We start from the raw sequence: 16,727 nt of genomic DNA on the forward strand, positions 1-16,727 counted from the left end.
TGAAGTTTATCTTAGTCATGGCTCTCACTGAGGGGCTGGTCAGCGTTAGGATGCTTTCTTCACACTGATTGGTTTCCATGTTGTCTGTGGAATACCTCCTGATGTACCTGCTTAATTAAAGCTGCTTATTGTGATTTTCAGGAGGATAAGCAGAAGGACTTCTGGGGCAGACAGAGACATGATCAGTTCAGAGGCAGACATTGGTGGGAGGAGCTTAGCAGACTTTCATTGGATACAGGGCAGTTAATAGCCAGGTGATGGAGAAGGTCACCAGGCTACCCCCACACAGCCCAGCATCCAGCACACTGATCTGAAGCAGGGTTTTATGAAGAAAACTTAAGATCATTTGCTAACATCTGAGTTTAAAGACAAGGAGGGAATGAAAAGGCTTTTAAGGGGTATGTATTTTTTTAACAATAGGGTCCCAATATTTCAATGCATCAAAAAATTCTATTTAATGACATTTAAAGGGCTTCCTAGAACGCTTTTACAACTTAAAAACACGTTCACTTCCAGGTGAAAAAAAAGCTTTATTTATTAAAATTATATTAATCCATTTAAAATATACCAGTTATATTTCTATAAGAGCATTAATACCAGTGAATCATGTTATCAAGTAAATTGAAAGGCAGGAAAGCCATGACAAGTTAATATTGGTACACACACAAAAATATTCCTCAATCAGAGGCTCTGGAGCACGGCTTCAGAGTGCAATCATTACTCTGTAATCAGCCTTCAGCTGTGTCTTGATTGGAATACTCGGATCACTTCACTGCTATTCATCCGCATTTCCACATACACCATGGGTGTCATCCTCCAGTGTAACAGCGTTCAGATTCCCGGGAGCCATGCAAGTCAGAGGTGGGCTTTTGGCTTCGTATTCCCAGTGACTCCATCTGAGCACAGCTGCTTGATCTCATCTGGACTGAACCCAAACTCTCTAAGAACCTCTTCGGTGTGCTCTCCTACAAAAGAGTCTCTTTTAACAGAAGGGACACCTGGGGTTCTGGACAGGAGAGGTGCAGGGCGGGGGCTTGTGTGCTGCTCCTCATCTGTGACAAAAGAGGCGCGCTCCCTGTTGTGACTGTGGTGGGCGGCCTCCTTAACCGACAGCACCGGGGTCACACAGGCGTCTGTCCCATCAAAGATCTGGCACCACTCGGCCCTGGTCTTCTTTGCAAACACATCTGCAAATTTCTTCTTCATTTCCGGCCAATCAGCCATGCTCATCTGGGTGGGGAGTTCATCAGATCGCAGTCCAAGTCCTGAAGGGAAATGCAACGTCTTAGGTTATTAGGCTCTGGGCGCAGCAATGATCAGCGAAGAGTCCACCATAACAACCTAAATCAGAGTTTCTCAAAGGAGTGGCAAGGAAAAAACTAACCAGTTTGAAGCTGGAGCCATCGGCTGCAATAGGCAGGGATGGGAGCAGTGACAGCTCAGAACAAGCCTGTCATTGTCAAGAGATTTTAACTGACAGTTTCAGAAAGGCAGTCTGTTTTCAATGATCTAGTTTCCAGAAACTGACATCTTTCCTGAGTGGATTTATTTTTTTAAAGAAATTTCCTCAGGATAGCATTATCTGTCTAGTTGAATTAAGGTAACACAATACTTTATATAAAAATAAAATTTTAAATATTATACCTGACTATCACTGCTAACAAGAAAGGAGGCTCAGGATAAGTGGTAAGCACAGGGCTGTAGCTTTGTAAGTAATATTCCTTTCTCTTCACCTTAAACTAAAAGCTCAAAGGTTTTTAAGGTAGCCAAAGTCTAGGTGGAGATTTTTTAGACCTCACATTGGTGTGAAAATTTGCCAAACAACTATTATTTCTCATTGTCAGTGTTCAATAAATTCTATGGGATATTCAACAGCTTATTATTTTTAAAAAGCCATGGGTTCGAGGAGTTTCCCAACTGTATAGTCTCACGTAAGTGTTCCGAGCCCATTAAGCTTCGCTGTTCAGCAGACGCATCCGATGCATCTTCATGAGTTTGTCTATAACACTGTCCCAAGTGAAGGAAGAGTCACTTTACAGGGGATGGGTATAAATCTCACTTTCCCTCTTAAAAGTGAGATTTTATGGCTGGGCAGTGGTGGCACACGCCTTTAATCCCAGCACTCGGGGAAACAGAGGCAGGCAGATCTCTGTGAGTTCAAGGCCAACCTGGTCTACAAGAGCTAGTTCTAGGACAGGAACCAAAAAAGATATAGAGAAGCCCTGTCTCAATAAAAAAAAAAAAAGTGAGATATTACCTAGCTTAGCTGAGCACTAAGCTAACTGAGCAGACTTCAGTGGTCACACATACAAGTAACAGAGATTAAGTTAATGAAATTCCTTAGAAACAACAAACCTGCAGAGAACTCAAATATCTAATCCGAGGAACAGAATGCCATATTAATAAAGAGAAATGAACAGACTTCTAAGATGCCACCAAATATATTTACAAAGGCATTAATAGGGCCATAAAAAGACAGGAGAGAAAGGTCAGAAGAAAACAATTGAATAAATATCTTAAAAGTTTCAAAATTTGATGAAAACCCCTAACCCACATGTGTAAGAAACTACTCATCAAAGAAGGAATTCAAACTACAGAGCATCACTGAAATTACAAGGCAAGTAGCCCAGATAGACAGACTGGGAAGCTTAATGTGGCTAAAGACAGTAATATCCTCACATCAGGGCTTACACTCAACAGAACCCCAGTCAAAATCTCAGTTATGGGTTGGAGAGATGTCTCACTGGTCAAGTGTTGCACAGAAGCAGGAAGACCTGATTTCAAATCCCTGGGACCCACATAAAAGCACGGAGTAGTGATATCTGGCCAATCCCAGAGCTCCTACAGTGAGATGAGAGGCCAGAGGATCCCTAGCTGTGTCAGCCAGTCTGGCATTTGCAGCAGCGAACAATGAGAGAGACCCTGTCTCAAGCAAGTCTAAGGCCAAGATTGGCCCCCAAGGCTGTCCTTTGAACTCCTCACAAGTGCCAATGCCCACACTACCCCACACAAATGCACGTGCACACACATATCATACACACAAGCACATTAAAAAAAAAATCAAATACCTTGTTTGCTGAAATTGATAAACTGATCCTAAAATTTACACGGAAATCCCAACAGCCAAGACAATGCTGAAGAACACACACCTCTCAGTTGCGAACTTACTACAATAATCAAGACACAGTGACATAAAGACAATGCAACAGAACTGAAGTTAGCAGTAGAGTGCTCTCCTACCGCGTGGGAAGGAGAAATAAACCCTTACATGTATGGTCACCTGACTTTAAGGATGCAAATATTATTCTATGCAGAAAGAACTGTCTTTTCAATCAACACTACTGGGGAAACTAGAGATCCCAATAAAAAAAAAAAAAAAAAAGGAGTTAAATCCTAACTCACCTTGACCGTAGACATTAATTCAAAATGTACAAAGGTGAAATGTGAGAACCATCCACCAACGCAGCCTTCATAAGAAACCACTGGATGAGACTGAATAATTGGGAGTTTTCTGTTCTAATTTCTGTGCAATGTTTACCAGAGGATAAGGGGAAATGTACCAAGATGGCTTTCAGTGAAGTTACTAGGTGCTCAAGAGAAGCTGTGATTGTTTAAGAGTTCAGGTCGTAAGCTTTTTCACGGAAAATATTTTCACTCTGAAATGTGGATGTTGACGAGAAACAACAAACTAAAATTTACTTAACCATTTAAAGGTATTTTCTGTAGACAATACATATGTACACATGGCTGTTATGTGATGTAAAGGCCTCTATGCTGTATCCTTGCTGCTTTCTCAGGGCTCTGTGGCCAAGACATTATGTACTGACCACTGACCCTTCATTTAGCATTACTCAGTCCGAAATTCTGAAGTAAGCCTTTAAACATAGTTTCAATTTCTGCTCTATAGTTTTATCGACTATACTTGAGTGTAAGTTAATACATATGATCATAAAATGCGTTGGGATGTCTATAAAAGCAATCAGGACAGGTATATACAAATCATATGTAGCAGTGTACTGCATTTAGAAAGTCACTAACAATGAAATAATGGTACTGCATCGGCTTTTTACACAACTGAAAAATCCCCAAACAGACATTAATCCCGATTTTAAAGGACTGGCACCCATAAAGTGTTGTTCTTCAAGGATGGAAAGAACAGCATGTTTAAATTCTTTTCTGTGACTAACTCCACACATGGGACTGTGGGGGGTGCGTCACTCAGCCCTCATCCGAGAGCCACCTTCTTGCAGTAGATGGTAATTAACATGGAGACCCACAACTGGATGGTGGACAGACAGTAGACAGTGACCTCACTGTCTCTCAGCCCTGCATGGGATGGAAGTCCTTATCAAATTTCTCCCCTCAAAGCTCAGGGGGCAATGCTAAAGGTGAGGCAGAAAGACTGTAAGAGCCGGAGGGGACTGGTGGTCCAGCGAAGATGGCGTCTTCCAGATATGACAAGGTGACGCACATGTGAACTCACAGAGACTGTGACAGCAGGCACAGGACCTGCAAAATTCGAACTGGACAAAATTCCAGCACTGCGAAGGGGAAGCCAACACAGGTCCCACCGCCCTGAACCAAGAAGGTAAACCTGTGACTGATACCTGCCGGGAGAGGGAAAAGCAGTTTTCTCTAATGAAGTGGCACTGGGTTTATTAAGGGCACTACAGGGCAAGTCCCATGTCCAGGTGGGTAGTTGTCCACACAAAACAAACTCGGTGTTGTGTGTGTGTGTCTGTGTGTGTGAGCATGTGTGTGTGCTGATTTTTGTTAGTTTTGTTTTGTTTTTGAAACAAAAAAAGAACAAAAAGGTCGTTGGGAGAGATGGTGGGGAGAAACTGAGAAGACTTGAGAGGGGAAAGAATATGATCAAAATATAAATATGCTGTATAAAAATTTTTAAATAGTAATTTTTAAGTAATAAAAAAGACATACAAAATAAAGGGAGCGCAAATGAAGAAAGTGCTGAATCCGAGCCTCTAAGTCTCCGCATGCATTTACCTATGGTACCACGTCTGGCCTCCTGTTTCCATACCTTCACATGCCTTGTCTCTACTTCCTGAGTTGCTGGGATCACAGGCATCTGCCATCATGGTCAGTTTTACTTCAGAGTTTATCTAAAACCACTTAATGAGCTGTAGTTGGAACTTTAAACTGAAACAGTTCACATAACGGAATAATTCCAGTTCAATTATTTCACAGGGGAAGAAGCAATCCCAAATTCCCCCAAATAGTGGTGACATGCCACAAAGATAGGAACTCACAATAAAGGGAAATTTCCAAGATATCAAGGGACAGTGACATTGTTCAGCTGAATCTCACTCACCAAAATCTCTCTGTGCTCAGGTGACTTTACTATGTCTTAGTACTGTACGAGATATCCATCAAGGAACAGAAGCCAAGAGAGCCAACATACCTCTTCCAGGAAGGGTAAGGAAGGTCTGGGTACGTGAGGAGGATACACACCCATCCAGTGTCATGAGCAACTGAGGCATCAGCTCTCCCATTAAACGGATTGTTAATGCTTCTTAAGTCCTGAGTTATTTTATAGAGTAGTAAAATTATCTATCAATTTAAGAAATTGACAGGGAAAATGCCCCCACAATACATTGATGGCTATGGTTACATTAACTAGAAAGTTGGATGTAAAAAACAACAACAAAAAGACATCATGGAATTCAAAAGGTCTCACAATCAAGACTAAGGAACTCACAGTACAGGGGGAACAGGAGGCTCCTTACCTTTGACCAGCAGCTGATAGAACTGAGGCTCTATTGCACCAACAGCCATGAACTCCCCGTCTGCTGTCCTGTACGTTGTGTAGAAAGGGGACCCACCATCTAACAGGTTTTGTCCTCGAGGCTGTCCCCACAGCATCGTGTGCTGAGTCTTCCACAGGAAAGAACTTAAGTAGGCCGTTCCTTCCACCTTTGAAGAAGCAAGGCACTTTATGTTGCAGATGCTTAGGTTAGTATAAAGGAAGGGTGATTTAATTTTGAATATTTCTGTATCTGCCTATTTTACAAGGCACGGCAATTATATCTAACCATACGATTTCACTGATATTTCTGGAGGTTTCTTTGTGCTATTGGGGCTTGAGGGCAGTTCTGGAGTGGACCTAGGGCCTTGCACAAGCTCAGCAATTACTCTACCCTATGCCCTCAGCTCTCTTTTCATTTTTAACTTTGGACAAGGTCTCACTAAGTTGCTCAGGTTGACATGATTGCAGCCCAGTCACAGCCGCTATTCTCCTGCCTCACCTCCCTGAGCAGCTGGGTTACCTGTGCTATCTGGCCCTATAGTCTAAAAGTTTTAGAGTGCTCATGACGCCAGTGGCCCAGGAAGAACCTCTTACCCTGAGGTTGCCCGCAGAGGGTTCCTTTCCAATAGTGAGCATGGAATTCCTCATCTGCTGGCCGTGAAACAAATGCAAAACAGTCTCTGGATACAGTCCAGTTTTCCCTTCCAGCTTAAACTCTCAGATGCACCGAATCATGGTAGTGGCATTTGTCATTGCCAAACACAGTCCTCCTATAGCCAAATGATGAGGGCTACTTATGCTCATGTGACTGGCCTAGCCACAGGTGACGCTTCTGTGGGGTTAGGTCAGCATTCTCATATTTGTATGAGGACATTAATGAATCACACATAGATATACACATGCACATAAGTATGCCACTGCTTTAACTGAACTTTATATTTAATATTAAATGCTTTAATCCCAAGAAATCAGAGATCTAGTCACACTCATTATGAAAGCTTTTCCCTCTCCTTTTGCATAAATTTGAGCTCGTTATTAAAACACTCTAAAGGAAAACTATTGTTCTACACAGATCTTAATTTGGGCTTGCTCATTCCAAACCCAACAAGCTAGTGCCCACTACAAAAAGGGCTGGCTTTCTCCTCAGGCCCCACACCTTAGACGGTTAGTGGAGCAAATACTGAACAAGCTGGGCTGTCCGAGCGGTGGCACTAGCAGCTCTCGTGGGAAGTTCAGAATACTGATCATCTGACTTTCATATTCAGGCCAAAGAGGACGAAAAGTTTTCAGGTTCCGGACTGAACCAACCTTGTAACAAAGTCTTTCCACTGGGCTTCCTTGTAAGTGGCACATACTTAGCATCACAGGAAGCCGCAGGAAGAGAACCAGGACCAGTGATCCTCATCACACGGCGAGGCCCAGCAGTGGCTATCCCAGCACGTGTCTCCTACTCGCCTTCTCACATGCCACACAAGCTGCTCAGACAAGAGCCTAGGGCAAAGGAAAAGGGCAGACCTGCCTACCACCAGTCCACAGGCAGTGCACAGTGCCAAGGTCAGGTGCACTCCCTACAGACCTTTGCCACAGTTATCTCAACCCCACGGGTTTTAGGGCAAAGTACCGTGGAAAGAAAACAGGCCCCATTTCACTTCAAGTCTTCTGGAAGCAAGTATCCTGTCGGGAGAAGATATCTGGCTCACCTTAGTCAGTGTCTACAAAGCCTTACAGGGCTGAGGACATGATAAATGAGGTTTACTCAACCCGTTGCCTTGAGTCATTAACCAACAATTATGATTGCCTAATGTAAGTACGAATCCCAAGGGAAGTTCGTACTTTCACACACACTTGGACCGCACCATTGTCTAATAATTAGGGAAGTCTAATTAGATACATTCTGATGAAAAGCGAAAGCATCTTCTACTTACATTTAACTATAAAAAGTCAATTACATGCAACAAACTATGGATCCCCTATAACACCTAAGGTCACATGTTTGTTCTTGGTCCATTCCTTTTGGATGGCACACACTGTGCCCGCGGCGGGCGGTAGAGGAAAGCTTTTGAAAGCCTGGCTTGGGTTAAATTGTGCTATGGTTCTGTCTCTGAATCTCTCTAGCCACCCTTCAAAGAAGAGTATCTGGAGCCTTCAAATTTTCAGTAGCCAATGGGAATGAGCCTATCACCCTTGGGCTGTGCGGCTCACAGAGAGGTAGCCACAGGGCACTTGGTGATTCAATATGAACTGTTTGCCACTGTTGCTAGCTCATGTTGAGGCTGTGTAATGACGAGGCCAGGAGCCAGGGTTAAATGGTAAACCCTACATTGTGCCTCCCAAAATACACAACAGAGGGACCAAAAGGACAAGATGAGCTGTGCCCATGACAGAATCACAGAAAACAGGCATAATGCAGGGCTGGATATGATACACCCACGGGGAGAAGAAAGCAGTCCGCCGAGGCTTCAAGGTGAGGAGGTGCAGTGGATATGGACTCTGTAAAGGTCACCCAGTGACCCAATCCAATTTACATTGTTCAATCATTAAAACCTGAGGTGCTCACAGGCCTTCCTTTGACTCTCAGGCCATTAGTGTTCTCTGGGCACTGTCTGACTTTGGTCTCCATGATGATGGTCCCTTCTTGTTCTAGGCTTCCTCCACCATTGCCTCTTCTGCCTACACACTGCAGACAGAACGGCAGTTTGTCCCCTCCCCCGGGGACCACGGACTCTCCCACTTCATTCCCAAATGACTGCAAATCTGTCACTAGTTCCTACTTGGGTATTTCCCCTGGACACCAAAAAGCTCCTTCAAGCTTTAAATGCACAAAACTAAATTCATTTTCCAGTAGGGGTGGGAAGAGACAATCACAGATCCTTAGAGAGTCAACTGGGGGCACCGCTGACACACCACACAGCGATGAACTAAGCCCCCCTAGCAACTCTGACAAGTTGACAAGTTATTCTTTGACACGGTTGGAAAGTGACCATCCAAGAGGTCTGCAGAGCTAGGAGGAAAGAAGTCAGCTGCCAGCCTGGGCTCTGCTGCTTCGTGCCATCAGAGGGCACAACAAAGGAGGGCACAGGGTCTCCCAAGCTGCCCTCTGACCTCCAGATGTACTCTGACACACTCACACAAAACAATTAAATGAACGAATAGGTTTAAAGGGCTGGCACCATAGGCGGCTTCGAGATGGCACTCTAAAGCATACGGCAGGGAGGGGGAGAGCTATTTGAAAGAAAAAGATACCTTGTTAAGCATGGTGGCACACACCTTTAATTCCTGCATGCAGAAGACAGAGGTAGGTGGAACCCCATGAGTTCCAAGACAGCCAGGGATATATAGAGAAATCATGTCTCAAAAAGGGGAAAAAAAAACCCACTTTGGTCCCTTGAATATTAAACTTTATTTATTCCTTATCTTACTCGGAGAGTTTCTGAGGCAATCATACATCACACGGCAGCCCTACCATCCCCAGCCCACCACCCAGTTAATACTCACCATGTTCGCATCAATGACCTGACCCTGGCCAGAACGTGTGCGTTCCAAGAGAGCGAGCACAATGCCCAGTGTGCACATGAGGCCACCACCACCAAAGTCAGCCAGGAGATTCAACGGTGGGTATGGGTTCTCCCCACTTTGGCCAATCTTTGACAGAACACCTGCGCCATGAACAACAAATTGAATGCCTCCTTTAAATAAACACATGAGCATCTTCGAGGGATAACCGATTTTTATAATCGTTGACCTAAGCGAAAATGGTACATGGTGCTCTTCAAACTCTGAACCCATTTAGTTTAACTTTTCCTCCGCTAAACTCTCCTAGAGTCAGGCGGGGTGGCAGAGCCCTGTAATCCCCGCACTCAGGTGACTAAGGCAAGCAGATCTAGATTTTTAGCCTGGGGCTATTGAGTGAACTCTCCCAGAAAAATACATAAAAGGGTAAAAACAAGAAAATCATTCCAACTGACATTTTTAATATTTTATTAAAGTTCTCACTAAGTTTAAGAGAAAAAAATACTGTCAGTTTGTTTCCTGGATTTAAAGCAGTACAATACACTTTCACGTTTTATCAAAAGGAGATGTAAGAAAGTAATCACACACAAAAAGAACAGGAATTAAGTTTTGAAAAGATGTGAAAAGCCAGTATTATACTCACTTCCCTCTCAACCTTTGAATACCTTCTCACAGAAAGCAAATTTATTTTCATCACAAATATACCACCCTTAGACGTAATAGAGTCGGGCCATTCTAACACATGTTCTCACAGGCACGAATTCCAACGGAGTGATGCAGAGACCTGAAAACTGCGGGCTTTTCACAGAAGTCTGAAATGGTGGCTCAAAAGGATTCTTGGTGAGGGAATGTAAGAATCAAGCTGAACCATCTTTCTCAAAATGTAGAATAACCATCCATCTTATTACCTTGTTCCTCACCCCTAGTAGGGGCCTTTCTGAAAACTGATCTCCCAATTGTAGAAAACAGGTGTTACTAGTGATTATCACCCATCAAGTGAGTTGGGGAGGGGCACAGGTAGAGCTTTAAAATGACAGTTCTAGGAACTCAAATCAACCTGTTTTCAACAACCACGTTCTCTTTGCCAGTTCCAACAAGTATTTCTATCTTTACACTTTAAAGTTCTTGCTAATTAGGGCTGGGGGCTAGAGAGACGACTCAGTCATTCAGAGTGTGTGCTGCTCTAGGAGAGGACCCCAGTTCAGTTCCCAGCGCCCACACAGAAGGGCTCACAACAGACCTGTGACCTAGGTCCAGGTGGTCCAGGACCCTCTTCTGGCGTCCAGAGGCATGTACGCTCACACTCATATATCCACATGCATACACACAATGAACAAATAACTACTAGTTTTTAAACCTTTGTCAATCCACGGAACTGCACTTCCTGATGTTGAAGTCAATCCCAAGGATTTTCAAAAAGCAGTTCCCACATACCTGACAAAGCCAAATAGTTGATGTCATGGCCAGCTGCCTTGGAGAAACTTCCCGACTGACCAAATCCACTCAGCCTGGCATAGATGAGCTTTGGATTGTCCTTCAATAGGGTTTCTGGCCCAAGCTGAAGCTTCTCCATGACACCTTTAGAGAAAAGTCATCAATTGTTTGGGGGTTTTATTTTTAAAGAGAGCACGAGATTGGGGATAATCCTTTCTACAGGGCAAACTAAAAGTGTGCTCATGCAAGTAACACCAACAAGAGTTGCTTTGATTTTGATTAAAGCTGTCACAATTAAGAGTCGTTTGGACCACCCTCATCTTCAAATGGGGCACTTTAACGCTATGATATCATCCTAAATGTTACCGTTACTGTCCTCAGATATGCCTGTGAAGACTAAAAGTTACATATAAATACACCTGGTGTCCCATCCCCAATCTGTTTATTGTCCATCTTCCACCAGGCAGTGTCAGTAAGAGTGCTTAACAAGAGTGGCTAAATCAGGGATGGATGGAAACACAGGTACATGGGATACTCTGGATAATAATACAGGAGGAAAGACCCATTTTTAAACGGATGGAGAAAGACTTGACTCAGGGTGTGTGACAGTTGCAAATGCCTGTGGACAGCCAGATGGGGGTGTACGTCACCAAGTATGCAAGTCTACAGCTTGAAAATGGTGTCTGTCGAGCATTAAAACAGTGTCTTTGCAAGGCCCAAAGTAAATGAAGTGATCTTGAAGCCGGAGTTTAGGAATATCATCATTTAGGGAAAGGTTAGCATGGACTGTGGATAGCTTTAGAGCACACAGGCATACTAACATGTCAAAGGGTCAGTGGCAATATTCCAACGAGTTAGAGTCTCAAACGGTGCAAGGCCCCCAAAGAATAAGGGCAGATGTAGAAGAGCTTTTAGGGTCCAAAAAAAAAAAAAAAAATTTAAGCAAATTAAAAGCCTAAGGAACCAGAGAGGCTCAGAGTAAGGAGCCAGGAGGGGAGGGCGAACTCGCGGCGCGGCTCACCGCAGCGGAAGGGCTCCAGCAGCACGTCCGCGCTTGCGCACATGCGCCGCAACACGGCGGCTCCGCGCCGCTGCTTCAGGTCCAGCACGAGCGAGCGCTTGCCCCGGGCCAGGAAGCTCACGTCCCCCGAGGAGCCCGGCCGATCGACGCGCACCACCTGAGCGCCGAAGTCCGCCAGGATCATCCCGCAGAACGGCCCGGGGGCCAGGCCCGCCAGCTCCAAAACCCTGACGCCACGCAGCACCATGGCCAGTCCCGCGGCGACAGCCGAGCGGCCCGGAGTCCCACCCGCCCTGCATCATCTCTGACCCCCCACCCCCGCACCCCCACCTCCCTCACGCGCCTGCGCGAGAGCGCCCGGGAGGCTGTGCGCTTGCGCACTTCCCGCCTACCTGCGGTAGACCTAGGCTAAAGTTTAGCCTGTTTCACTTAATGGTATAATTCGGGTGCCAACGTTAAGTCCTTGACCTTGAACTCTGGCTTCTGCCGAACCTCTCTGGAGTCCCTGCTCCCATCCCCCATAAGTGACTAAAGGTACTTTAAGCCCTTTACTATTTAGAGCAATATAAGGAGGCAAGCACATATCCTTCCGTACGCCACAGGGTGTCTCCCTCGCCATCCTAAAAACTGTTTCCTTGGCCCCTCGTCGGTTCCGGGTTTTCTGGGCTACTACGATGGCGATGAGTTTCGAGTGGCCGTGGCAGTACCGCTTCCCGCCCTTCTTTACGTTACAGCCGAACGTGGACACTCGGCAGAAGCAGCTGGCCGCCTGGTGCTCTCTGGTTCTGTCCTTCTGCCGCTTGCACAAACAGTCCAGCATGACGGTGATGGAAGCCCAGGAGAGCCCGCTCTTCAACAACGTCAAGCTACAGCGAAAACTTCCTGTGGAGTCAATCCAGATTGTATTAGAGGAGCTAAGAAAGAAAGGGAACCTCGAATGGTTGGATAAGAATAAGTCTAGCTTCCTGATCATGTGGCGGAGGCCAGAAGAATGGGGGAAACTCATTTATCAATGGGTTTCCAGGAGCGGCCAGAACAACTCTGTGTTTACCCTGTATGAACTGACCAGTGGGGAAGACACAGAGGACGAAGAGTTCCATGGGCTGGATGAGGCGACCCTACTTCGTGCTCTGCAGGCCCTACAGCAGGAGCACAAGGCTGAGATTATCACTGTCAGTGATGGCCGAGGAGTCAAGTTCTTCTAGCAGAGACCTGTCTCCCTCCACTTCTTACCTCCCACCTTTCCAGGGCTTTCAAAAGGAGACAGACCAAGTGTCCCACAGACTGGATCACTCACTCCACCAGACTCAAAGGGCTCAAGTCCTGAAAGCTCGGACTTAGGAATACTTCCCACATAATCCATTCTACCTACCCCTGGGACAGGATGAGCCCACGGTGCCAGGGAGAAAGGATGTTTCTTGCCCTACCTCCTTTCCCATCCTAGACTGTCTCTGGGCCAGGGTGTATAAACCTGACACTTTACATGTGTTCTCACACATAAGTACACACCTACATGCGCCTGCACACGCTTCTTTCTCCTCCCCCTCCCACTCCTTTAGCTGCTATTGCCTCCTTTCTCAGGCTGGTGCTGGATCCTTCTTAGGGAATGGGGGAAGCCCTGGCTGCAGGCAGCCTTCCAGGCAATATGAAGATAGGAAGCCCCAGAAGGGGCCTGGCAGTGAAAGGTGGGCCCACTCTGATTTAAGATATTAAAATCTCAACTCCCAAAAAAAAAAAAAACTGTTTCCTTCCAATAACAGTTTGAAAACCCCTCCTAGACACCCTAAGATTTAAAGGGAAGGCCTGGGGATGTAGCTCAGTTGGTAGACTGAGTGCCTAGCATGCATGAAGACCAGCGCCGCTTAAAATACCGTGGTGTGGACTCCTATAACCCCAGCATTTAGGAGTCTGGGATATCAGAAGTATTGTTCAACCGGGGTTGAGTAAGAGAGCCTTAAAAATGGTTTTGGTTTGTCAGCTGTCGGTTTTATGGACAACTACAAGTTCGAGTTAGAAACTCTTTTTTCAACCTTTGAAAAAGTACGGCAAACAATCAAATACCCTACCCACATTTACGGGTCGTATTACCAGTAGTGGTGGAGACTGCGTGTAGGTGGCCAAATGCAGTTTTTAAGAGTTCTAGGAAACTGAATAAAGCGAGAGAGACACAAATTCTATAAAACTCTGGCACCTATTCTTAACAAGTGAGGCAGGTAAGAAAAGCAAAGGCGAAATGCTACATAGTTGAAGCCAAAACTCTTTTAGCCAGCTGCTGAATTTTAAGATACTTCTGGGCAGGGGGAATCTGTGCTCTCCCAGAGTGAGCTGCCTCCTGCCTAGGGCAGGCATCCTCTGCATGATCTCCAATGTTCCCCTCTGGTCAGTTGCTGTTTCGCGTGTCCACCCTTGTTCCAGCCTAAAGTTTCCTATTATCGCCTCTTACTTTCTGTGCATTTTGAAAAACTGGAAAGGAAAGAGAAAATTGCAAAGCCTGGTATGGCTGGCTTCCACACCGAGATATTAGCATTTTATTGGAATTGCTTCTTTTCTGTTTCTCTGAAAAACCTAGTACAGATGTGACTTGAGCTTACATACAGGATCATAGTCACATGAATTGAAGGTCTTAACCAGTACCATACTTTACAAATCATTTCAAAGTACTGAGTTATCCAGAGGCCCAGACAATGTACTAAGAAATCTCAACACTCCAGATCTTTCCTCTGGCACAAACTGTCTCCACAAAGTTAATCAGAGGAAACAATAATCTAAAATTTTTGGTATGGTGTCAAACAGCTGCCATCCCAGCACTTGGGAAGTAGAAGCAGAACTATCAGAAATTCAAAGTCATCCCTGATTATATATAGCAAGTTCAAAGCCAGCCTGAGCTACATGAGACCCTGTTTTAAATCAACCAAAACAACAATAAACAAATAAAATATAGATGCAAATAAAAAACCTCCTAAATCAAAAATATTAAATATTTAAGAAGCATTATATTATACTTTTTTATTGGTATGGATGTTTTGCCTGCATGTATGTCTGTGCACCATGGGCAAGCCTGGTACCTGCAGAACCAGAAGAGGGTGCTGTATCTGAGGATACAACAGTTCCCTGAGAGAACTGGAGTTACTAGTGGCTGTAAGGTGTCACGTAAGCACGAGGTATCAAGCCTCTAAAAAAAACCCTCTAAAAAAAATCAGCCAGTGTTTTGAAGTGCTGACCAATCTCTGGAATTGTTCTGGAAGTGCTGACCACCCCTAGAATTTATATTCACAATTGGGTCTCAATAGCAAATGGGAGTTCTCTGTTGGGTCAAGATAGGGAAATATGTAGAAAACTTGCCAAATGATGTGTCTTATTACTGTGTTTGAAAATAAAAGTGTAAGTCTACGGTTGCCGGTCAGTCATAGAGTGTTCGTGCTTAAGGTGATGGGCTTGAAACCCTAAGCAACGAAGCAATAATAAAGCCACAAATCATACAGAAAAGGATCTGGCCCCTTGCGGTCTGTGGCTGTTGGAATCTGCCTCACACCATGTTCCCACTTACTTCTAGCCTACCGTCCTCTGTTGAAAACTCAGAGAAGGCAGACTGAATGGCTGAGTAGCTTGTATCTTGCAATGGGCAGACTTTACCAACTGTAGCTTTGTCCTTTGGGATTTACATTCTCATTGGAATACACATTTATTTTGGTTTAACTTTACGGTTTTTTTTTTGTTTGTTTGTTTTGTTTTGTTTTTTCCGGTAATGGGATTGAGCCTAGTGCCTTGTCTATGCTAGGCAAGCACTTTACCAGGGCTCCAGCCCTGTTTTTTTTCTAGATTGATTCAGGATCTTGCCAAGTTGCCCAAGCAGTATGGAACTTGTGATCCTCCTGCCTCAGGCTCACATGTAACTGGGATTACAGACTTACACAATCCAGTATTGCTTTTTTATTTAGACTTCAACTTTTTTTCATAATGCACTCCCTTATTTTTTTTTTGGTATTTCAAATAATGCAGATAGCATCTGAGAATGTTCTTAATACATAAGCTCAAATCCTAGAAGACTGCCTGTGTGCACAAGTGTGCATTGAGTGTGAATATTTATTTCCATATATGCTTATGAAGTTTTTCTTGCAGCAGTTTTACCTAAGGATAGCTCAAATCTTCTTCCAAAACACTTACTAGGTTAGTGGGTACTCTTCTTCCTTCAGACACTTAGTAGTATGTATGTTGATGGAATTTTTCTTATAAACACATTCATGAGTGTGTTTTTCCCCATTATACGGTCGTGGCTTTAACTTACGCAGTTTGAAGTCAAGCATCAAAACTGACCCCAGCTTCTTCCTCCTTCACACTGCCGCAGGCGGATGTTACTGTCGTCTTAGCAGCCTCGCTATGTGATTTTGTTCTCTTTCCTTTTTAAACACAGAGCTTTCCCCTTTTCACTCAAGGGGAGCGCTTCATGGCTTCTCTGTGGCGTGTTCAGCTTGTCAAGAGCACGGCTTTGTGTTTATTGCCATCGTTGAGCAAAACAGGTGTTTCTTGAACCCAGGTGCTGAGGTGTGAGATGATAACCACGGCAGACACTAAGTGACAAACAGGCTGACAACATACATAGTGTGGATATGCACAGCAGATGTTCCTATCTTGTGGTAAAGGAGTAGGAGAACATGAGATCCCAATAGTCTACTTGGAATGGCTTACAAAACAGATTTATTATGAATGTCTAGGGTGTCCTACTTAGAATCTTCAGACCTCAGTTAACCACATGTATTTGAAACTTGCAGAAGACATCACCTCAGGGAAGTGACTACTGTGTAATTAGGCCATGAGCTGTAGAACCATTATTGATAAGTACTTTAATCTTCCGGTTCCCTCACTAATCCCTTTCATTTACCCACTGGTACTCTTTTGCAAGCGAGGTCATTTCATCCTCCACAACCAAATCCATATACAGCTCTGCTAGGATGAAAATTAAGATTAAACTGTGACATGAGCATAAAAAGATTGTAGGTG

General features: G+C 44.5%; 2 protein-coding genes across 2 annotated transcripts; one reads left to right on the forward strand and one right to left on the reverse strand.

Annotated features, from left to right (window-relative positions):
- Positions 1-526: 526 nt before the first annotated feature.
- On the reverse strand, positions 527-12,014 carry Amacr (alpha-methylacyl-CoA racemase). The gene is made up of 5 exons (XM_057790138.1): positions 11,730-12,014; positions 10,709-10,852; positions 9,260-9,420; positions 5,745-5,931; positions 527-1,265 (listed from the first exon to the last, which is right to left on the reverse strand). The coding sequence occupies exons 1-5, from the start codon at positions 11,974-11,976 to the stop codon at positions 856-858; spliced, it is 1,149 nt and encodes a 382-aa protein (XP_057646121.1). The 5' UTR covers positions 11,977-12,014; the 3' UTR covers positions 527-855.
- A 363-nt stretch (positions 12,015-12,377) lies between these two features.
- On the forward strand, positions 12,378-13,419 carry LOC130887430 (vacuolar protein-sorting-associated protein 25). The gene has a single exon (XM_057789884.1). The coding sequence runs from the start codon at positions 12,404-12,406 to the stop codon at positions 12,932-12,934; it is 531 nt and encodes a 176-aa protein (XP_057645867.1). The 5' UTR covers positions 12,378-12,403; the 3' UTR covers positions 12,935-13,419.
- Positions 13,420-16,727: the final 3,308 nt, after the last annotated feature.

Source organism: Chionomys nivalis, chromosome 15, assembly GCF_950005125.1.
Source record: "Chionomys nivalis chromosome 15, mChiNiv1.1, whole genome shotgun sequence".
Taxonomy (NCBI): Eukaryota; Metazoa; Chordata; class Mammalia; order Rodentia; family Cricetidae; genus Chionomys; species Chionomys nivalis.